This window comes from Scyliorhinus canicula, chromosome 17 (assembly GCF_902713615.1).
Source record: "Scyliorhinus canicula chromosome 17, sScyCan1.1, whole genome shotgun sequence".
NCBI classification, from domain to species: Eukaryota; Metazoa; Chordata; class Chondrichthyes; order Carcharhiniformes; family Scyliorhinidae; genus Scyliorhinus; species Scyliorhinus canicula.
In genome coordinates this window covers 97,375,843-97,399,731 of record NC_052162.1, presented here as the reverse complement: position 1 = coordinate 97,399,731, position 23,889 = coordinate 97,375,843, and the positions used below count along the sequence as shown (strand labels likewise).

Here is a 23,889-nt window from a genome sequence, read left to right as displayed (position 1 = left end):
GAGGATCGCCGGATCGGGCCACTGCCAACGACCCCTGACCAGAGCGGCGCGATTCTCGCCCCCGCCAAAAAACAAGCGGCAGAGAATTCAGCAGATTGACGCTGCCTCTCGGCGATTCTCTGAACCGGCAGGGGTCGGAGAATCCCACCCAAGGTTTCATAATGAAGCATTGTATTTGTGTATTGGCTTGGTATAAAATTTAATCTTATGAATGTGGACCCAGAGAGAAAATGGAAAGAAAGATCAGGTGATCTTTGGGGATCATTTTTGCCGACCCATTTTCAAACACCCTCGACCTACCTGCGGGTCGCGACCCACACTATAAAAAATACTGGACTTGTAGACCATCGTTCCCTTATTTCCATTATATGTTCATCTTTTACTCTTGTTACAATAAACAGATTGTTAATGTTTTACTTATAAATATAGTGCCTGTATCTCATTGGAGTAGTCGAGAGTTAACGATCTCAGGAAAACATACAATTATTGGTTAATTCGCTTACATTGACATACCAGGGCCTGTGGGGCTGGAACTAACGCGCACACATCCAGAGTATCGGAGCACTTCACATGTATCTGGTGCAAAATATTTTCAAAGTGAGTATTTTACATTTTACTTGCTCCTAGCTACAGACAGTTACCAATCTCCCCTCCCCCTCCCCCTCCCCCTCCACCACACCACCCTCGCCAGTGCCCATTAATCCTCAATGTTCTTGATCTGACATGGTCTACTGCTACATCTAGGTATGTACCCAGGATGCACATCAGAGGTGGAGGCAGCCTACTGCTTCCAGCGCCCTGATGACCTTTAGTGGCCTTGGTGGACAACCTCTGTGGGCCAAGACCCAAAAGGCCCTGTCACTGTTGTCACTGACATTGACATGCCACACTGTTCTGCCCACTGCCCTTGTGATGAGCCAGTATCAGGAGGGAGGGTATTCAGAAGAACGGGAAACAGCTGTCGTCGCCTTAGTAGCAGGCCCAGGTTGGCCTCCAGCACTTCCTACTCCCCGACGGAGCCCTGAGGGCCCTGGTTGACTCCATGGGATGGAGGGGCAGCTGGAGTGAGCACCAGAGGTCTCAGCACCATCTGGCTCCATCGGTCCAAGCCTCTACCTGTTGCCTGCACCATAGTATTGACGCCCTCAGCGATACTCCTCAGTGACTAGGCCATGCTCTGAAGTGCCTCAGCAATATCCATCTGCATCTGGGACATGTCCCTCACTGACTGGGAAATGCTGTTGAGGCCCTCAGCCATGATCGTTACAGACTGAGCCAAGCCTTGGACACCACCATTCAAGACGCTGACCTCGTGCTGCAGGTTTTCGGCTGTGGTCGCCACCCTAGCAGTATTGACTTCATCTCCTGTGCACATAGCCTTTACAACATCCCCTCCTGAATATGACGAACATGTCCTCGCATCTGCATCAGCTCGGGGATAACCTCGTCCACAGGCTCGGCGTCTGACTGGGACTCAGCTGCATCCTGGGATCCAGCAGACCGATTGCTGACTTCCTTCAATGTTCCTGTTCCCACCTGATGTGCATCAGCAACTGTGTGGTGCTCACGAGATTATGCCCCATGAGCCTATCCACTAATGTCACCCACCGAGATGTGTGTCTCTGCGCTTGGGGGTGACAGCTGAGATGCCTCGATGGTAGTCTCTTTGGAGCTCTATTCTGAGGCAGTTTCTTGCGTGATGGGAGGGGAGACAACTCGGAATGGCCTGGCCCCATCAGACGAAGATACTGCGAGGGAATGGATATGTGGCCAGTACGAAGGGAGGATCATTTTGCCTGACATGAACAACTAACTTCAGACAGATCATCTGTGTGAAGGGACAGTGGATCTTCACCTCTGCGGTGCAGGCCAGTAACTGCACTCTAGCCCGGTCAACCCTGAAATCTCCAGGGCCTGTTCCTCATAGGGGTTAAGGACTCGGATTTCTGGTACTCTGTCGCCCATCTTGGCCCTTTCCCGCATATTCGCTATCTTCTCCTGCGGGGACAAAGAGGGTGCGAGATGTCAGCCAGTGATTTGAGGGGGTAGGGGTTGAGGGGTGGCAGGCGGTACTGATGCCAGGAGAGAGGTAGTAACAACCCTTGCAGCTCGGTGCAGGTTATTGGACTTCTTCCTGCATTGTACTGTGGTTTTCCTGGTCATGCTGCCCACGTTGACAGCATCTGCCACTGCCTCCCATGTGGTATTGGTGGCCCTGCTGCTGGAACTCCGACCCCTAGGGGGAACAGGATGTCCTGTCTCACATTCACTGTGTCCAGAAGCCTGGCCAAATTGGCATCCTCAAAGCAAGGAGCAGGTCTGTGCTCTGCCAGGCTTGTGTGTTGACTGGGAGTGAGTTGTGAGACGGTGTTTAAAAGCAGCTCCCGTTTGCTTACAGTGAGCTGCTGAGGCACAAGTTTGGTGAATCAGACGGCGCTGCAGCCAGTAATGGGAACTTAATTTTGGTACTAAGTGCCGTTAAATATGGGCCTTGATCTTGCCACTGTGGCCATTGAGAAACACCCTGCCAATTGTTGCCATCTAAATTGGCCACCGCAAAGGATAATGGGACTTATCCAAATCAAGTTGGTAAAGTTGGAACACAGACAGTACAGAGTCCCTGTGTATTAGAACATAGAACATAGAACAGTACAGCACAGAACAGGCCCTTCGGCCCTCAATGTTGTGCCGAGCATGATCACCCTACTCAAACCCACGTATCCACCCTATACCCGTAACCCAACAACCCCCCCCCTTACCTTACTTTTATTAGGACACTACGGGCAATTTATCATGGCCAATCCACCTAACCCGCACATCTTTGGACTGTGGGAGGAAACCGGAGCACCCGGAGGAAACCCACGCACACAGGGGGAGGACGTGCAGACTCCACACAGACAGTGACCCAGCTGGGAATCGAACCTGGGACCCTGGAGCTGTGAAGCATTTATGCTAACCACCATGCTACCCTGCTGCCCCCAAGACCTGTGCAAACGAAAACCAGACTGAACTGAAACTTGCACCTGTTAAAGGTCAATCAGTGATTTCCCCCGGACAATAGACTTAAATCAAAGAATAGCAACAGTAGCAGACTCACAGGCGCCACTTCCCCTTATTTGGAAAGGCATACGTACTTGGGACAATGGTAACTAGGACCCACCCAGCCATCGAGGTACCTGCCCCAATTGGCCAGAATCGATTAGGGTTATCAAGAGCCTATCGATCCATTAGATCCCGAGTTAGCCCCGCCCAAAAGGGCGCAAAAAAGGAGAAGGATAAGAGTCCCTGCACAACGAGGGATCGGTCTCTTTTGGGACCGGCCTGTGCCCACACCAACTGCAGCATAATGACCAGCCAAGTTCAAGACCCGCGATTGCTACCTGAAAGAGACGAGCCGCAGCCGAGACTAACCTGACGGCTTCCAGCCGACACACGTGGGGTTCCAGATGAAGGCCTTATTTACCTGCACAGAGCTGGTCATCCAGAAGTTAAGTGAAGGTCATCTAAGTTGATTGGTGTAGTTTAATGCGTGGACCCATGTATCATTGCACAGAGAGATAAGTCTTGTGTTTAATAATAAACTGTCTTTTGAACTAACATACTGGTTGTGTGGTCATTTGGTCAATACAAGAAACATACTCACAGCTTGTGGTTATGAGCAACATTATTGGCGACTCTGGTGGGACTCGAATAGAAGTGACTTTGTTATTCCAAGAGATCCCACAACTTTGAATTAAATTGGAGAAGGGAAAACAAACCACAAGCGCATGTTTCGTATTGGCCAAATAACCGAATTTCTGAAGTTTGCACTAACCGCATGTGTAACTAACAGGGAAGGGTAGGGTAAGCTCGCCAGACTTGCATGCAAATCTAGAGGGATTGTGATCTGGAATATAGCCACAAGCCGTACCCGGTGTTCAATCGACTCCTTATTCCTCCTGTTCCAAATTAAAATTGGAGAAGAGATGGCAGCGCAATTAGTGGAGAAGATGGTGAATCCGCAGCAGCAAACCGAGATTACAGTAGTTGATAAGTCAGAGCAGTGCCCCGTATGGGAGGGTGTGTTGAGGAAGTATTTAAAGGGGAAAGGATGGTCGAATTTTTGTGCAAACACCAAGTCAGTTCCAGGAAAGATAGGACAAACTTGGTGGGAGAATCTATGTGAGATTTACAAGAAGAATGCAGTGAAGTTTAAAAAGACAATGGCAACAGTGTGTTACTTGGCTCAGTTACGAGGAACCGAGGAAGTCATAGAGACACCCCGCGTTCAGTTAATAGAGAAGGAGGAGGAGAATAAGGGAAACAATGGGGAACTCCGGGAGATGTTAGCCGTTAAGGAAAGGGAAATCGCCGATGTTAAACACGCCCACCAGTCCTGTATAGTACACCTTAGCAGCTTCCAAACCCAGTACGACAACGCCTAGCAAGACACACAACATGAGGTCTTGGTAAGAGAGGAGACTGAACAAAAGGTCACTCAGCTAACAAACTAAATGTGCCGATTTACAGGCAACTTTAAGAGTGCTCCACCAGGCCACTAAGGAGCAAAGGCAAAGTACCGTTGACCACACTAAGTGCCAGAGAGAGACAGACAGACTCCAATCACTACTTTCAGTTCAAAATGGACAGTAGGGACAGAGGAGGAAGAGATGGCCGATTGGGCAGAGTGAAAGGAGAGCACGCACATATACGTAGACAGAACTGAAGCAACCGCCACCCATCACAAAAAGAAAAGCACCAGCAGCCCCGGCTGAACAGGTCGCACCAACCCCAACAAGTAGTCAAACTGCCCCGGCACCCATGCATCCAGTCACTGCAGAAAGAAGGGTAAGGGATCATATAGGTCCAGCTATCATCTACACCACCCAACTCACGATAACCCAGTTAAGGGACGCCTGCAATAAGATCACAACATTTGAGCCCACTGCGGACTCGCATAGCTTCTTTGAGGAGGTGCGCCAACCGAAGGTTATATATGGTTTAGATGAGAGGGAGGAAGTAAAATTAATTGTAATGAGCCTCAGCCAGTCCGTAAGATCAGCTTTACCTGAACCCCAAAATGTTGGAGGGGGAACCCTAGACAAAATGAAGGACTCCATATTAGCTGCTATCGGATATAATAAAGGGGATCCAGTAGAGGGTTTGAACAAATGTAGACAGAAGAAAGGGGAACATCCGACTGCCTTTGCCGGTCGCCTTTGGATACATTTCAAGGCAGTTTTTGGGGAATTAAACCGCACCAACCTCGATGCTGAAGAAACCACTAAATGGTCCCGCATCTTAGTTTCGCATGCCACAGAGGCAGGAAAGAGGGCTTGTGCAAACTACGACCCGGCAGATCACACACATAATGAGGCATTGGTACTCAGACATCTCTCAAGGGCATGGGAACAGTCACTGCAGGAACAGATAGAACAGAATGGATTTGAAGGCACCATGCACCCAGTTAGACCAAGTCAGGAACCCGCATGGATAAATGAGGGCAGAGGAGAGGAACAATACCCCAGAGAACAATACCCCAGAGCATAAAGTTCACCCCACGCGCCAGGAGGGTCATGTTATACTTCTGGACAAACGGGACACCTCGCCCGCGATTGTAGATACCATCCCCCACCCAATTCCGATACCAGAGTCCGCAGGAACAACTCAACCCCCGCCCAGAAACAATAGGCCAGACCACGATCGTCAGCCACGCTAGCAGGAAGGCAACCCTTGTCCCATGCATACCGTAAACGCCGGCTCAGATAACCACCCATACAACTCCCTGGACTGACGGTGTCCAGCATCTCCAATGTGGGTCTGTGACATGCACTGGGATAATGTCGGTAGTCACAGGCAAACTCCGGGGACATTCAGTCGATTTTCTCTGGGACACTGGAGGCTCCCGGACCATGCTAAATTCCTCAACCCTGTTCATAGAAACCCCCTGGCCAATTACGGACACCATCACACAAAGTGGATTCACTGGGCACATGCAGGAAGGATACATTCCAGCCCCTTTCCCTGTCCATGTTGGAACTATAGCCACTAAGCACCCAGTCGTTTTAGTCGAGCTGCCTCCAACCGCAGAACACATTCTCGGTATGCATTTCATGAACTCCAATAACCTTTCCTTTGACCCCATAAATAGGTGTGTGTGTGGCAGATGTCTAAAGCAACAAGGGCTCCTGCAACGCTATCAGTAGGGGATTAAGCACACAGGGTCTGTTCAATAGGGGTCTATTGGTTTCCTCCCTCAGCAATTAACACCGACGTGACCATTAGAGAGGTGCTAACCAAACTCAAAGACACTTTCACCCAGCACAAACATGATTGTGGGCAAATAATAGGCACAGTCATGATCTCAAGTCCCGATCCCAAACTGCAGAAACAATACGACTTTCCCCAGCAGGCTGAGAGTGAGATTTCAAAGGTCATCAACAGCCTACTAAAACAAGGGGTAATTCAACCCGTAGCTTCCACTAGCAATGCCACGATTTGGCCAGTAAAGAAACCAGATGGCTCATGGCGACTCACAATTGATTATCGCGAATTAAATAAAGTTACCCCTTTAACAGCCCCCACCATTGCCATGAGTCCAGCGATAATGCTCAAACAGGGAGTGCAAGCGCGATATTTCACCGCGATGGATATTAGCAATGGTTTCTGGTCCATTCCTCTAGACCGAGCTTGCCAATACAAACTTGCGTTCACGTTTCAAGGTCAGCAGTACACATGGACTTGTCTCCCACAAGAATTCCATCACTCCCCCTCCATTTTCCATAGACAGCTAGTTGCTGGTCTCTCTAAATTCTCCCGCCCCGAATGCCTCGTTCAATATGTAGACGACCTGCTCCTGCAAACTGACATCAACGAAGAGCACGTAGCTCTGCTAGCCGAATTGCTAGCCCTGCTCCAGTCCATTGGATGGAAAGTAAACCCCAAAAAGGCTCAAATACTGAGGGAGAATATACTCTATTTAGAGACAATTATCAGCCACGTCAAAAGAGAGATTGAACAGAAGTGAATAGACTCCATAGTAAAAATTGCCCCTGCCCCGTAATGTAAGTGCACTCCATTCATTCCTAGGTTTAGTGGGATACTGTAGGAATCACATAGATGGGTCTGCCACCAAAGCCGCCCCCCTCTCAGAGCTCTTGAAAAAGAACACACCCTGGAATTGGCTTCCACAGCACACAGACACCATTAATGATTTAAAGCGCACTTTAGGAGCAGCCCCTGCTTTACAAGTTCCCAACCCTTACTTGCCATATGCCATAGAAGTAGCAACCACCGACCAAGCACTATCAGCAGTGCTCCGACAGGAATGCCATGACCGATTAGGACCAGTGGCCTATGCTTCCAGAGTTTTATACCCCGTAGTACAGGGATTTTCTGACACACCCCCACTCAACTTTTGTTAGACGGCAGACTAAAGGACGGTTCAGTTAGCCAGGTCAGAGCAGCTCGCTGGACACTATTAGTGCAAGGCAGGGACATCTCCGTAAAGCGCACCAAGGCCCACACATTTCCAATATGCAGGGACCCCACATGAGTGTCAGATCATTACAGCCAAACACCACACAGGACCCTTTATTCCCAAGTCACTACAGCCACGCGCAGGCAGTGAGAAACCAGGTTCCCAAAACTCAGGGGACACATTTAAAATCTATGTGGATGGCTCCTCCACTGTCGAGGATGGTGTTAGGATAACTTGATGCGGGATTTATATGGAGGATCCACAGGGACGTTCACTCGAAGAGGTATCTTTAAAATTGCCAGGACAGACGTCCTGTTGCGGCTATACAGAGCTAAGTCGCACGTTTGGCAGCTCCCGCTGGGAATGGCCTTTTGGGCTCTTTTCGACATTTCCCGGTGTGGGAAGGAGACTGCAGCATTCCCCCGACAGTGTATGGCTTGGACCAGGAGCGGGGCGAGTATAAAAGTGGTAGCGAAGCCAAAGAAAGTGCGAGGGAAGAAAATCAAGATGGCGGCGTGCGGTGACCAGGCAGCATGGATGCAGTGGGCGCAGGAGCAGCAGAGGTTATCCAGCGCTGCTTCAGGGAGAACAAAGCAGGCCTGCTGGAGTCGATGAAGGCTTCTATTGATAAGCTGCTGGAGACCCAGGCGGCTCAGGGGTTGGCGATCCATGAGGTCCGGCAAAAGATCTCAGATAACGAGGACGAGATCTTGGGCCCAGCGGGAAAGGTGGAGGCGCACGAGACGCTCCACAATAAATGGCAGGAACGGTTCGAGGAGGTGGAGAATCGGTCGAGGTGGAAGAATTTGCGGATCCTGGGCCTCCTGATGGGGCTGAAGGGGTCAGACGTGGGGGCTTATGTGATCACCATGTTAAATTCGCTGATGGGAGCGGGGTCCTTCCAGGGGCCCCTGGAGCTGGATGGGGCCCATAGAGTGCTGGCGAGGAGGCCCAAGGCTAACGAGTCACCGCGGGCGGTGCTGGTGCGGTTTCATCAGTTCGCTGATCGGGAGTGTGTGCTCAGGTGGGCCAAGAAAGAGAGGAGCAGCAGGTGGGAGAACGCGAAGGTTCGAATATATCAGGACTGGAGTGTGGAGGTGGTAAAGAAGAGGGCCGGGTACAACTGGGCGAAGGCGGTGCTGAACAGGAAGGGGGTGAAGTTTGGCATGCTGCAGCCGACGCATCTGTGGGTCACCTACAAGGACCGGCACCATTATTTTGAGTCCACGGAGGAGGCCTGGGCCTTTGTTCAGGCCGAGAAGCTGGACACAAACTGAGGGTCGGGATGGGGGTGTCGTGCGTGGGGATGGTTGGGGATTGTTGTGGTTGTGCTACATTTTGAGGGGGGGTTCTTTGTTCTTGTTTATTTTTGGTTCGGTGTGGGTGGTTAGGGTGGGTTGGGCACTGTTTTGGTTGGGTCTGGCCGGTGGGCTCTTGGAGGGAGGCAAGTAACCGGAATGGGGGATGGATGGCTGGTCGGGGGGATGGGGCCCCGCGGGTGAGGCCTGAGTCGGGGGTGAGGGGACTGGGCCTGTAAAAGGAGCTGCACGAGAGGAGGCAGGGTCGGGCAGGTGGAAAGCGCGGGCTTTTTCCCGTGCTGAAGGCTAGAGGGGGCGGGGCAGGGGCGGGGAAGCGCATGCTTTTTCCCGCACTTGGGATGGCAGGGGGAGGCGGAAAACCTGCTGGTGGGTAATGGAGGGGGAGGGGAAGTCCCACAATGGGGGGAGTCGAAGGAGAGGCAAGAGCAGCCAGTGTCAGCAGGAGTCAGCTGACTTGCAGGAGTGCAATGGGGGGAGCAATGCAGCTAGGAGGGGTCCTAGCTGTGGTGGGTGGTGGGTGGCGGGGGAGTGGGGGGGAACCGGGTTGCTGCTGGTATGGTCAAGGGGGAGCTGGACCGAGTAGAGGGGGTCGGGATGGGGTTCTGCCGCCGTGAGGAACGGGCCGGGCATGGGGCGTGGGGAGTGGGCACGTGGCTGGCCCAGGAGGGGTTATGGCTAGTTGGCGGGGGAGAGGGGCGGGCAGCCTCCTGATCCGGCTGATAACTTGGAATGTAAGGCGACTGAACAGGCCAGTCAAGCGGGCCCGGGTGTTCACGCACCTGAAGGGGCTGAAGGCGGATGTGGTCATGCTCCAGGAGACACACCTGAAGGTGGCAGACCAGGTAAGATTGAGGAAGGGGTGGGTAGGTCAGGTGTTTCATTCGGGGCCGAATGCCAAAAATCGGGGGTTGGCGATCTTGGTGGGAAAGAGGGTGTCGTTCGAGGCGTCGAGCATTGTGACAGACAATAGCGGCAGGTACGTAATGGTAAGTGGTAAGCTGAATGGGGAGCGGGTGGTGCTGGTCAATGTGTACGCCCCGAACTGGGACAATGCGGGTTTTATGCGGCTCATGTTGGGTCGGATCCCGGACTTGGAAGTGGGGGCCCTAATATTGGGGGTGGGGGTCTTTAACACGATGTTGGATCTGGCACTGGATCACTCCAGGTCTAGGACGGGTAGGAGGCCAGCGGCGGCTAAAGTGCTGAGGGGGTTTATGGACCAGATCGGAGGGGTGGACCCTTGGAGATTTGCAAGGCCGGGTGTTAGGGAGTTTTCGTTCTTCTCGCACGTTCATAAGGCCTATTCCCGGATCGACTTCTTTGTTATGAGCAGGGCGCTGATTACGAGAGTAGAGGAAACCGAGTTTTCGGTGATAGCCATTTCGGATCACGCCCTGCATTGGGTAGACTTAGAGCTGGGGGAGGAGTGACTAGTGCCCGTTGTCTGCGCTTGGAGGTGGGGCTGTTGGCGGATGAGGAGGTGAGCGAGCGGGTCCGAGGAAGCACAGAAAGATACCTGGAGGCCAACGATAACGCGGAGGTCCGAGTGGGGATGGTCTGGGAGGCGCTGAAGGCAGTGGTTTGCGGAGAGCTGATCTCCATTAGGGCCCACAAGGAGAGGAGAGAACAGAGGGAGAGGGAGAGGCTGGTGGGGGAGATGGTGAGGGTAGACAGGAGGTACGTGGAGGTGCCGGAGGAGGGTCTGTTGAGGGAGAGGCGTAGCCTCCAGGCCGAATTCGACCTGTTGACCACCAGGAAGGCGGAGGCGCAGTGGAGGAAGGCCCAGGGGGCGATTGACAAATATGGGGAAAAGGCAAGCCAGATGCTGGCGCATCGGCTTCGGAAGCGGGACACAGCTAGGCAGGTTGGGGGAGTTAAGGATAGGAGTGGGAGTGTGGTGCGGAGTGGGGTTGGCATCAATGGGGTCTTCAGGGACTTTTATGAGGAACTGTGTCGGTCCGAACCCCCACTGGAGGAAGGAAGGAAGGGCCGCCTTCTGGACCAACTGAGCTTCCCAAAGGTGAAGGAGGGACTGGTGGTGGGATTAGGGGCCCCGATTGGGCTGGAGGAGCTGGCCAAAGGGATAGGGAGCATGCAGGCGGGGAAGGCACTTGGGTCGAACGGTTTCCCGGTCGAATTTTACGAAAAAATATGTGGACCTGTTGGGCCCGCTGCTGGTTGGGACCTTCAATGAGGCAAGGGGGGGGGGGGGGGCTTTGCCACCGATTATGTCCCGGGCACCGATCTCCCTGATCCTGAAGTGGGGCAAGGATCCCCTGCAGTGTGGGTCTTACAGGCCGATTTTGTTGTTAAATGTAGATGCCACGGTGCTGGCGAAGGTCTTAGCCACGAGAATTCAGGATTTTGTGCCACAGGTCATCCACGAAGACGAGACAGGGTTCGTGAAGGGGAGGCAGTTGAACGCGAATGTGCGGAGGCTCCTGAATGTTATTATGATGCCGGCCAGGGAGGGGGAGGCGGAGATAGTGGCGGCGATGGACGCTGAGAAGGCCTTTGATAGGGTAGCGTGGGGGTACTTGTGGGAGGTGCTGAACAGGTTCGAGTTTGGGGAGGGGTTCTTCAGGTGGGTTAGGCTGTTATACGAGGTCCCGATGGCGAGTGTGGCCATGAACAAGAGGAGGTCTGAGTACTTTCGGTTGCATCGCAGGACGAGGCAGGGGTGTCCCTTATCCCCCCTGCTCTTCGCACTGGCGATTGAACCCATGGCTATAGCACTGTGGGAGTTGAGGAACTGGAGGGGGCCGGTGCGGTGTGGGGAGGAGCATAGGGTGTTGCTCTATGCGGACGACTTGCTGCTATATGTGGCGGACCCCGTGGGGGGGATGCTGGAGGTAATGAGGATCCTCAGGGAGTTCAGGGATTTCTCAGGGTACAAGCTCAACATGGGGAAGAGCGAGCTGTTCGTGGTCCACGCAGGGGGCCAGGAGAGGGGGATTGGCGAGCCCCCAGTAAAAAGGGCGGCGAGGAGCTTCAGGTATTTGGGGGTCAAGGTGGCCAGGAGCAGGGGGGGCCCACATGGACTTAATTTCACGAGGCTGGTGGAGCAAATGAAGGAGGAGTTTAAGAGGTGGGACGTTGTACCCACCTGAGTTGGCCACTTCCCGATTCCAAAATGGAGGTCCGCTAAGAATGCAGGGAATTTCAACCAGGCACAGGGAAACAAGCAGGTGCAAGGTTTCCTGTGTATTGAGACTTGCAAAGACTCCCCGGCGCCAGCGGGAGCTGGACAAAGGAAGGCCAACCGGCACCTAGGAACCGCCCAGCGATCAGGGAACAGCTCCAGTATTGGAGAAATCGATTCAAAGGATCAGAACTTAGTCCAATCAATTAGAACCAAATCCGGGGTCCACCCAAAAGGGCGCAAAACCCCTGGGGACTATAAAATAGAGTCCCAAAGTTCAATTCGATCTTCTTGGCAGCTCTCAAAGAACTCTTGACCGTGACTCTCAACAAGGAGAGACCTGCCCAGCAGCTGCACCAACCAAGTAATTCTCCAGCCAACGCACGCTACGAGATAGGCGCTCCTAGCTACTAGACCATACCAGCTTGAAGCCTGCAGACTCAGAATCGAACGAAAGGCCATTGTTCCCCTGACCTGGTGGGCCATTTCCAAAGCTAAATATAGGCCTTTTAGTGTTAGAGATAGTCTGGTAAGTAGATTTCTATGCATGTGCAGTGATCGACTGTGTATATAATAAATGCGTTTTGATTTGAAACTTACTAACTGGTGTATTGAGTTATTGATCAGCACTTGGCTTTGAACCTTGTGGTGGTATCATAAAGATACCTGGCGACTCTAAAGCAAGGTGATTAAACAGAGCAAATTAAGTAAAAACACAATTAGCAACATTTATTGGCGAACTCTGACGGGACGCGACTTAGAAGTGGCTCCCCCACTCCGAGAGAACCCAAAATTTGAATTAGAATCCAATTGGGAACAGGAATAACCACAAGTGTTCATGCAGTTCTGATCAATCCTCCAGAATTCGGAAGTGTGTTAATGCATGTGTACTAACAGGGATATAAGGTAAAACTGATAGATTTTGTAGCGAAAAATTGTCGGGAGTTTGTATTCGGGAAAATAGCGAAAGCCGTACCCGTGTTTGCAGCATCGCTTTATTACCCCTTGATCCAAAATTGTTTAACAGCATTCAGATAGGAAAAATGGCAATGAAGGCAATGGAACGCCTTATGAACTCGCAAGAATTCGTGGTCGCAGCGACCAGCCGAGTAGGACAGTGTCCCTTTTGGGAAGTTGAGATTAGAAGGTACCTCAAAGGGAAGGGATGGCCCCTTTGGAGTGACTTTTGTGCAAATGAGGAAACAGGTCCAGGAAGTATAGGGCATACATGGTGGGAGAACCTGACAGATCCATAAGAAGAGCTTAGGGAAAGCTCGCAAGCCGATGGCAATCGTGTCCTGTCTGGCACAATTGCGAGGCACAGAGGAGGTTGTTTGGACGCTCCGCAAAGAGATAGATGAGAGGAATCGAATGAGGGATCGAGAAAGAGAATATAGAGTTAAAAGGGAAGTTGACAGCGAAGGACAGAGAGGTGGATGATGCCAGGAGGGCACACCAGTCTGGCGCACCTGAGCAGCTTCCAAACCCAATACGATAAGGCCGATCAGGACACACAATGTGCATTCAAGAAACAGAGAAACAGGTAGGGGCATTGCAAAAGCAGTGCAACGATCTAAAAGCAGCGTTACGAGCACTCCATGCTGCCACCACGGAGCAGAGACAAAGCTCAGTAGATCACGCAAAGTGCTGGAAGCAGATTGCAGAACTGCAGCCTCTGCTTTCAGTCCAAAATGGGTTTCAAAGCACATTTGGATCCCAATTAGATGAAGAAGACGGCCCTGATTGGACCTAAATGAGACAGCGCATAGATATGTACTGGGAACATGTGCACAAGGAAAGCCCCAAAAGAGAAAAGCACCCCAGCCCCCATAGAGCAGATAGATCACACACCCATGAATCCGGTGACCACCCACCGCAGAGCCACATCGGACGGAGATGAGGAATTCCTTTACACGACCCCCTTTCCCGTGACCCAATTATGGGACACGTGTGAAAAGATCACACCATTCTTCCCGCCTCAGATCCCCACCAATTCTTTGCTAGAGTTAAGCAGCAGGCGACCATGTACGGCCTGGATGAGCGAGAGCAAGTGAAGCTCACAGTTTTGAGCCTAGACCCCTCAGTTGCAGCAGCCCTTCCCGACCCACAGAACGTAGGAGGAGGAACCCTTGCAGAAGTGCACACGGCGATCCTAGACGCGACCGGTTACAATAGAGGTGACCCAGTAGAAGGCCTGAATAAGTTCAGGCAGAAGAAAACAGAACACCCCACAGCGTTTGCTGAACGCCGGTGGATCCATTTTACAGCAGTTTTCGGAAACTTAGACCGTGCCCATTTGACCCCCGATGACGCGGCCAAATGGACCTGCACCCTTATCTCTCATGCCACAGAGGCAGGACAGAGAGCTTGTGCTAATTATGACCCCTCAAAAGAGGCCCACAACGAAAAATGGATTTTAAAAAGGTTGTCCACAATCCGTCCACAATAAACCCGCGTTCCGAAAACACGATGATGAGCAAGCAGAGGCAGACATTCACGCAGTAAAAATGCACCAAAACCCCACATGGGTGAACGAAGGTAGAAACAGCCCCCTACAGAAACCGCAGGATTGTTTTAACTGTGGACAATTAGGGCACTTTGCACCAGAGTGCAATGCCCCACAAAAGCCACAGAGAGCCCAACAGACAGGCACTCCAAATAGGAATAGGGCAAAGCCTATTCATAGTGTAAGCGCCCGTTCAGACCAGACAGACGTGAACGGAACAGACTGACGGTGTTTTACCTCCCCAACTTGGGTGTGCGACACCCTTTGGGATAGGTCTGGCCGACCATTCGTTGCAGCGAAAGTACGGGACAAGCCCGTTGAATTTCTCTGGGACACAGGAGGGTCCCGCACCACAATTAATTCCTCCACCATGTTCCAAAAAGACACGTGGCCCACTACAGACACCATCACCCTCAGCTGCTTTACACGCCACTCACAGCAGGGACATATCACAGCTCCTGTCTCCATTCAGATAGGCAATATTACTACCAAACACCCCTTAGCTTTAGTCGATCTTCCCCACATAGCAGAACACATTTTGGGCATTGATTTCATGAGCACCCACAACCTGTCATTCGATCCAGTGAACAAATGTGTCTGGAAAATGGCAAAGACAGCAACACTCACAGTAGGTGAATATGCTAATAAGATTAGTGCAGTCAGCGAATACTGGTCTGACCCGAGCACTATTAGCACAGACAAACAGTTCTGCAGAAAAACAGGGCAGAATTTGCAAGTCATAAACATGACTGTGGCAGGATGGCTGGCTCGGTTCAGATTATAGGGCCTGACCCTAGACCCCAAAAGCAATACGGATTTCCCCAAGAGGCAGAGGGAGAAATCTCCAAAGTGATTGATAGCTTATTAGAACAGGGCCTACTAAGATCAGTCGCCTCTACTAATAATGCCCCGATTTGGCCAGTGAGAAAACCCGACGGATCATGGCGACTGACCATTGATTACCGGGAACTCAACATAGTCACCCCAGCCGCAGCCCCCACTGTAGCCACAAGTCCCGAGCCCATGCTCAAACAGGGACTCCACTCACGATATTTTACATTTTGGACATCAGTAACAGATTCTGGTCCATTCCTTTGGCTAAAGCGTGCCAGTTTAAATTTGCCTTCACTTTCAAAGGTCAGCAATATACGTGGACATGCCTCTCACAAGGATTCCACAACTCCCCCTCCATTTTCCACAGACAGCTGGCAAATGGTTTATCTAAATTTTCTCGCCCCGAATGTCTGGTGCAGTATGTAGACGACCTATTACTGCAGACAGACACAAAGGCAGAGCAAATCTCGCTTCTGTCAGAACTCCTGTGTGCGTGGGTTTCCTCCGGGTGCTCCGGTTTCCTCCCACAGTCCAAAGATGTGCGGGTTAGGTGGATTGGCCAGGCTAAATTGCCCTTCGTGTCCTAAATAAATAAGGTTAATGGGGGGGGGGGCTACTGGTATAGGGTGGATACGTTGGCTTGAGTAGTGTGATCATTGTTCGGCACAACATCGAGGACCGAAGGGTCTGTTCTGTGCTGTACTGTTCTATGTTTCTATGTTTCCTACAACTCCTACAGCACATTGGATGTAAAGTGAACCCCAAGAAGGCCCAAATTTTGGAAGACAAAGTGGTATATTTGGGAACAATTATCACACATGGTAAACACGAGATCGAGCATAAAAGGATTGACTCGATTGTCAAATTGCCCCTTCCCCAGAATGTATCAGCCCTCCGGCCGTTTTTAGGACTGGTTGGTTACTGTCGAAACAACATAGACGGTTTTGCCACCAAAGCAGCGCCCCTCTCCGACCTCCTTAAGAAAGGAGCCCCTTGGGAATGGCTTCCGCAGCATACGGATGCTGTGGATGCTTTAAAACGCGCACTCATCTCAGCCCCCGCACTACAGGTTCCAGACCCGCTATCCCCGTATGCTATAGAGGTAGCTAGCACAGACCGCACCCTTTCGGCCGTGCTCCTCCAGGAACGGCACGAACAGTTAAGACCCGTGGCATACGCATCAAGAGTTTTAGATCCTGTGGAGCAGGAATTTTCGGCCTGTGAAAGGCACCTGCTCACAGTTTTCTGGGCAGTTCAATATTTTTCACATATCACCGGATTAAACCCCATCACAATCCTCACGGAACACACACCCACACAACTTTTACTAGACGGACGACTTAAGGACGGCACAGTAAGCCACATCTGAGCAGCCAGATGGATCCTTCTTTTGCAGGGATGGGACATCACTGTTAAAAGGACTAAGACCCACACTTTCCTAGCCGACAACCTACAGTACCCAGGCACCCCCCATGAATGTGAGATTATCTCACCATACCATAACACAGGCCCCTTCATCGCAAAAACACCCCCCAAGAAGATAGGTAGTTCACCCCAGAGCCCCCAGCACACAGACACGTGCGCACCCTTGAGAATATATGTGGATGGTTCTTCCACTGTATTAGACGGAAAACGCATAACAGGATGCGGAATTTATGTAGAGGACATGCAGGGACGCGCCCAAGAGGAAATCTCATTAAAGCAGAACTGGCACCCATTGCATATATAGTAGATCACCCCGATTCATTCCCCAGCCAGGCAGACATATACTCGGACAGCCTCTATGTCTGCAACAGCCTTACAGAATTCCTCCCCCTGTGGAAAGCAAGAGGATTCGTTTCTGCAGGCGGGAAACCCCTCCCATCAGCCCCATTACTCCGACATATTTTAGAACAAGCAAAAGACAGGACGCATGCTAACACTGTTGGGAAGGTTTTAAACTAATGTGGCAGGGGAATGGGAACCAGATTAGGAAGTTAGAGGTCAGTAAAGAAGCAGCAACTAAAGCCAGTAAGGTACGAGACAATAAACTCAATGTGACTAAGGGGAAGAGTAGACAGGGAAGAGATGATTAACGCAAAGGGACAGGTGGTCTGAGGTGCATTTGTTTTAATGCGAGAAGTGAACTTAGGGCTTGGATCAGTACCTTGAAATATGATGTTATTGGTATTACTGAGACTTGGTTGAGGGAAGGGCAGGACTGCCAACTGAATATCCCAGGGTATAGATGCTTCAGGAGGGATAGAGAGGGAGGTAGAAGGGGTGGAGGAGTTGCATTACTCGTCAGAGATGATATCACAGCTGTGATTAAGGAGGGCACGATGGAGGATTCGAGCACTGAGGCAATATGGGTGGAGCTGAGAAATAGCAAGGGTGCAGTTCAGCGCAGTGGTTGGGGCCGCTGCACTGCAGTTGGAGATGGAGCAGCGTCCAAAGCCACAAGCCGCAGTGGATGCAGGGCCAGCTGCAGCAGCAGAGGGAAGGGCCGAGGAGATGGCCGTCGTCGAGCAGCATGGGGGGGGGAGAGGGGGGGGGGGGGGAGAGAGTGAGGGTGCAGCCAAGGCGCCAGAGGCGACGACCGAGGCCGAGGGTCTCCGGATCTCTTTCCAGACAACAATGGACATCACCTGCAGGAGGAGACTCCGTCTGAGTAGGCGGATGGTGACACATATCTGACACCTCGTGGCGCACCTCGCCCCACGTGGAACGGTAGGAGGACACGCGATCCCGGTTGCCGTCAAGGTGACGGTCGCTCTTAACTTCTATGCGACCGGCTCCTTCCAGTCTCCGAGCGGGGACCTCAACGGGATCTCCCAGTCATCGGTCCACAGGTGCATCCGGGATGTGACCGACGCCCTCGCCATCGCCGATTGCTACATCACCTTTTCCGAGGACCGAGCCAGTCAACATTCACGAGCTCGTGGATTTGCCAGCGTGGCCGGGATACCGATGGTGCAGGGGGTCATCGATTGTGTTCACGTCCCCATGCGCCCGCCTGGAGGGGACAGGGAGGTCTTCACAAACAGGAGGGGGACATACTCCATCAATATCCAGGTGGTATGCGACCCCCACATGACATTAATGAACGTCTGCGCAAGGTTCGCAGGGAGTGTGCCTAACGCCTACATACTGGCGCAGTATCCCTGCGATGTTTGAGGGACGTCCCCCCCGGCTGAGGGGCTGGTTGCTAGGCGACAGGGGTTATCCGCTGAGGTCTTGGCTGATGACGCCGATACGGAGGCCTCAGACCAATGCGGAAACCCGATACAACGAGGCCCATGCAGCAACCAGGGTGTGGTGGAGTGCTGCCTTGGGCTCCTGAAGATGAGATTCAGGTGCCTGGACCGCTCCGGAGGGGCCCTGCAGTACCAGGCCGACAGGGTCGCTCGCATTGTTGTGGTCTGCTGTGCGCTGCACAACATCGCGATGCAGAGGGGAGATGACCTGCTGGAGGAGGTGCAGGCAGAAGGCAGTGGCAGTGGTGCCAGCACAGAGGAGGAGGAGGAGGAGGAGGAGGCTGGCGGAGTGACGGGCGCAGCACACAGGCACGACCTGGGTGCTGGTGATGCCCAGGTGAGGGAGAGGACGCCGGCACACAACGCCTTGGTGGCACCTAGATTCACGCGTCACACGTGACGTCCCCGCTGAACACCAACACTAACACCTGCATCGCCAGTCACGCAGAGGGTCAACACACAACTGCCACCACAACCACCACCCTCCCGCACCCCCGCTCTGCGTACACTGCTGCACTTCGACATCACCCATACCACTGCGGCACAACGGTGTGGCACGACGTTGATGTCTGTGTCAGCGGGTGTGATCAGTGCCATGTTGAATGATGACAGCCCGCTCTGCGATGAGCTGTGAGCTCAGAATCGTTAGACTAAGCCTGACTCATGGCAATAGCTGAACCATCCACCTCGGTGGCCGCTGAGTTCATCATGGACACTCCATCACGTGCCCGCGTGGGGTAGCTGTGGGAGGGGGTGGGGGGGATGGGACTGCACACCAGGCACAGAAGTTTCACCGCTCGTCAACCCCAGCGATACTCGGTCACCATCACGATCCCTGTGGCTGTGGAAAAATGAAACGGTCTTACAAGTTAGGCGCAACAGTGAGTTTAATGGTTAACATAATTTAAAGATGCCCTAGCCCCTACAACTAAACTGTGCCCTTCACCCGTGCCAACTTACTCGGTGTCCCTCTTCGTTGCCTTACGTGCCCTACCACTACGTCTCAGTGATTCCCCAGATGATACAGCAGAAGTGGAGGAGGACTGCTGCGAATTGCCCCCTTCGACATGTCTCCCCGTCGGCACTCGTTTCCTGGGGCGACCCGGCCTTAATGGGCCAGGCCGCTCTGCGGGCGTTTCGAATGACGTTGTGCCACCCTGCTCTGCCCGCTGCCCACCCGATGCACCAGGGATGGGACGGGGGGAGGCCGAGCCTTCCGGGACATCACGTGATGGAGTTAATGGGACGGACCCCGAAACCTCCTCCTCCCTCGGGGAGCCCGGTGGCCCCCGGGCCTCACTTTGGGACAGAGGTGTGAGCGGAGAGGTGCCCCGTCGCCCCACCGACACCTGGCACTGCTAGTGCTGGAGGCCTGCAACAGTCTCCACCAGGGTCCGAAGGTTTGCAGACACGGAGTCCAGGGAGTTAGACATTCCCGCCAGGGACTGTGCGACCTCAACCTGTGAGCGCGCGACGCCATCCAGCACGTGTGTCAGGCGGTTGATGCTCTCGGCGACTGACTGCTGGGACTGTGCCTTCGACTGTGCCATCGACTGCTGCGACTGGGCCATGACCTGCTGAGACTCGGCCAAGGTCGGCAATGTTGTTTTGGCTCTGGCACATTGCTGCCTGTGAGAGGGCAACCCTCTCCAGGGCCATGGATGACGCGTGCACATGAAGCCCAACGCCTTGCAGAACCTGACACATGGCTGAAACCGTTTCACCCATTGCCTCGACCGCGGATGCCACCCGTGCGGTGTCGGCCTGGGTTGCTGCCATGAGCGGCACCACTCCCTGCTCCTGGACGTGGTTTGACTCCTCTAACTGCGTCTGCAGCTGCTGGAAGACAGCCCTCATCCCGTAATTGTGTCCCTGGGTTTCGAGATGCATCAGCTGTCCGGGTGGATCGAGTAACTCCAGGAACTCGGAAAACGTCTGGGAGCCAGCTGGATGCTGGGCCTGGCCTGCCCTCCGACAGTCCAGCCCCTCGGCTGCTCTGACCTCCACCTGCTGTACCTGCTCAGCTGTGATGTGTGAACCAGACTGTGATCCAGGAGCCTCATCACTAAATAGCCCAACCGAGGTGAGTGTCTCTGGGATGGTGGATGGTGTGGGAGACAACTGTGCCGCTAGCTTGTGGTCCTCATCAGTGCACGTCTCCTCGATTTCATCGGCCCACTGAGTGGCCGGAGGGTGCTCGCGGACCATTTCTCTCTCTCCCTATGTCCTCGCCCTCTGGGCCTCCTGCTCCACAGATTCGGTGGGGGAGGATGGGTCTCCTCGCTGATCGGGGGCGGTGGGGGCAGATGCCTGTCTCCGCCTGGAGGCAGACGGCCCTGGTCGTACGGCATCACATCCTAGGGAAGAGAATGAAATGGGGTTATTTAGAGATGCTCGGCCGGGCGCTGGACGGTCCCAGTGGGCAGAGTGTGGTGACAGAGGAGGGGCTGGGGGGCTGGGGGTGGGGAGGGGGGGGGGGGGGGTTGTCATGCAGGGTTGTCTCACTTGGCTCAGCTCCGCCAACCTCACATTGCGCGACCTCCCGGGTGGCAGATCCCCCAACAAGGTCCAGTGCCCTCTGCTCGAACGTGGTGAGGGGGTGTAAAATGGGCGAACCCCCTCCGGTCTTGTTCCGCTCCCGATTGTTGTGAGCGGTCTTGTCCTGTTGGGGAGGGGGAGGGGGGGGGCATAGGTAGATCATTACAATTCGGGAGGTATAATCAGGCCGTTCAGATACTGGCACAGGTTGGGGGTCAAGTTGTAACTAAACCATTGCATCTCTCCAGGGGTTCATGTGGGTCTGTGACTACTTGGTGAACCATCCTCCACTCACTCTGCCCCAATCCCCCTCCACCCCCCGTGCCAGGTGGGGAGGTGGGTGATTAAGTAAAGGGGGGGAAGGATGGTTGTGACCCGGGGGCACCCTCTTGGCACTTACCCTGGCAGCTCTGGTGAGGTTGTGCAGCTTTTTGCGGCACTGCTCCCCAGAGCGAGGGGTCTGCCCCACAGCACTCATGGCAGCAGCCACCTCACGCCAGGCCTGGAGCACCACGCTTGCAGGGTGGCGATGCCCTCTTCTCGGGCAGATGATGCCCCTCCTCTGCTCAACCTCATCGAGCAGCGTCTCAATGTCAGCCTCAGCAAACCTTGGGGCTGCCCTCCGTGGCTCCGACATCTTTGGCCTCCCGTTGCTCTGCTCGCCCTCGCCTTTTTACGACGTCGGGCGGCGTCACATGGGCGTGTTCGTGGCATTGCCGCATTCGGACGTCATTTCCCACGTAATTGCTGTGGGCCCCGTTCCTAGTCCATTTCCTGGGCGTGAATACCTCGGGAACGGGGCCATGTCGGGCCGTCGGCAAAGTCGCCCGTTTTCACGGCCGACTTCGCGATTTTCCACGGGTGCGGAGAATCGCGCCCATAGTCTCCAACCTAGACGAGAACACAGGATGAAAATCTTCAGTATAATTTTTGGACTCTCTGGACTATTTAGCCTTAATGGCCACTCGGTAGTAAAAAAACGAACTAAACGAGATCTGCCTTCCAATACCTATTTATATATTTCATATCTTCACGCCGAAAAATTTAATGTAATCAAGTGTTGGGTTTGTACCCACATCGCCGTCCATTCGAGGGAAGGAATGTCTCTCCAATCCCTCCCCTTTCATACCGCAGAGATGGTTGATTGGATTTTACGACAAAATCAAACAGGGATCAGGGGAGATATGGAAATATGGAGATCTGCTGGCCATGACATGACTAAATTTCAGCTTCGTATCAACCTCGCTATAATCATACCCTGACTCCACCCTCCCTCATTGTCCACTCGTATAATGTTCAATGTTCCATATGTTTTAATAAATCAGGGAAAGGAAAGTTTTTTTTAATGAAGGTTTTTATTGGGTTTTGAACAAGGTATAATTACCGTTATGTACACAGAATAAGAAACACATATGTATATACACATATTTAGAGAAGGGCACACCCCAACATAAAAAAAAACAACAAAATATGAAATGGAATAACTGGTGGGGTATTGTGCACCAGCTCGACAGCGGCAGCTCTGTACATCTGGCAAAATTACCCACACCACGTAAGTAGGCGACTGCCTGCGACTGGGGGGTGGGGGGTGGCGGGGACTGGGGGGCAAACACACATTTGGGTGCTGGGGAGAAAATCACAGTGTGCAATATTTGGCTGTGATGTGTGTTGTTGTCGCCTGCCCCTCCCGGACGGGTCTCGCTGCCGTCCCACGCTCGCCCCCGCTTCTGCCGCTCCTCCCGTCCTCCATCTCCAGTTTCCTCGTTCCCCGCTCCTAGAGATGTCATGCACGTTTTGGCATCCCGTGCCCTCCCTCCAGCTCCCGCTTCCCTGCCCCCCCCCGCCGGCCCTCCTCTCCCATCCCCCCCCCCCCCCCCCCCTCCGCGGTTCGCCTCCCTCTCCCCAGGTTTAGCTGTCTTCCCCCTCCCCCCCCCCCCGTGGTTCGCCCCTCCCTCCTCAGGTTTAGCCCCCCCCCAGTCCATCTCTCCCCTCCATGCCCCGGCTACCTTCCCCCGACTCCCGACCATTTTCCCCTGCTTCTTGGCCACCCGGCTATTCTTCCTCTTGTTCGTTGGCCACAAACAGGTCCGGGAACAGTTGCATGAATGGCTCCCACGTTCTGTGGAATCCGTCGTCTGACCCTCGGATGGCGAATTTGATTTTCTCCATTTGGAGAGATTCCGAGAGGTCGGACAGCCAGTCTGCAGCTCTGGGTGGTGCTGCTGACCGCCAGCCAAACAGGATTCTACAGCGGGCGATCAGGGAGGCAAAGGCAAGGGCGTCCGCCCTCCTCCCCAGGAATAGATCTGGCTGGTCCGAGACCCCGAAGACCGCCACTTTCGGGCATGACTCCACCCTCACCCCCACCACTTTGGACATGGCCTCGAAGAAGGCTGTCCAGTACTCCACGAGTCTGGGGCAAGACCAGAACACGTGGGCGTGGTTGGCCGGGCCTCTTTGGCACCGTTCACATCTGTCCTCCACCTCCGGAAAGAACATGCTCATACGGGTTCTTGTTAAGTGGGCTCTATGTACCGTCAGTTGCGTCAGGCTGAGCCTTGCGCACGTGGCGGTGGAGTTGACCCTATGCAGTGCTTCGCTCCAGAGTCCCCACCCTATCTCAATCTCCAGGTCCTCATCCCATTTCTTTCTTGTTGCGTCCAGTACGGTGTCGGCCCTTTCTACCAGTCGGTCATACATGTCGCTACAGTTCCCTTTATCTAGGATACTTGCTTCCAGTAGGTCTTCCAGTAGTGTCTGTTGTGGCGGTTGTGGGTACATCCTTGTCTCCTTTCGTAAGAAGTTTTTGAGCTGCAGATACCGTAGCTCGTTCCCCCCGGCTTGCCGAAATTTCT

At 53.4% G+C, this 23,889-nt stretch overlaps 1 protein-coding gene across 1 annotated transcript in view; it reads right to left on the bottom strand.

The window, feature by feature from the left end:
* Positions 1-23,889, bottom strand: part of LOC119951486 — a 62,925-nt gene that overhangs the window by 17,704 nt on the left and 21,332 nt on the right. Inside the window, exon 2 of the mRNA XM_038774697.1 lies at positions 1,856-1,998. Coding sequence (XP_038630625.1) covers positions 1,856-1,998 — 143 coding nt within the window. The remainder of the gene's footprint in view (positions 1-1,855; positions 1,999-23,889) is intronic.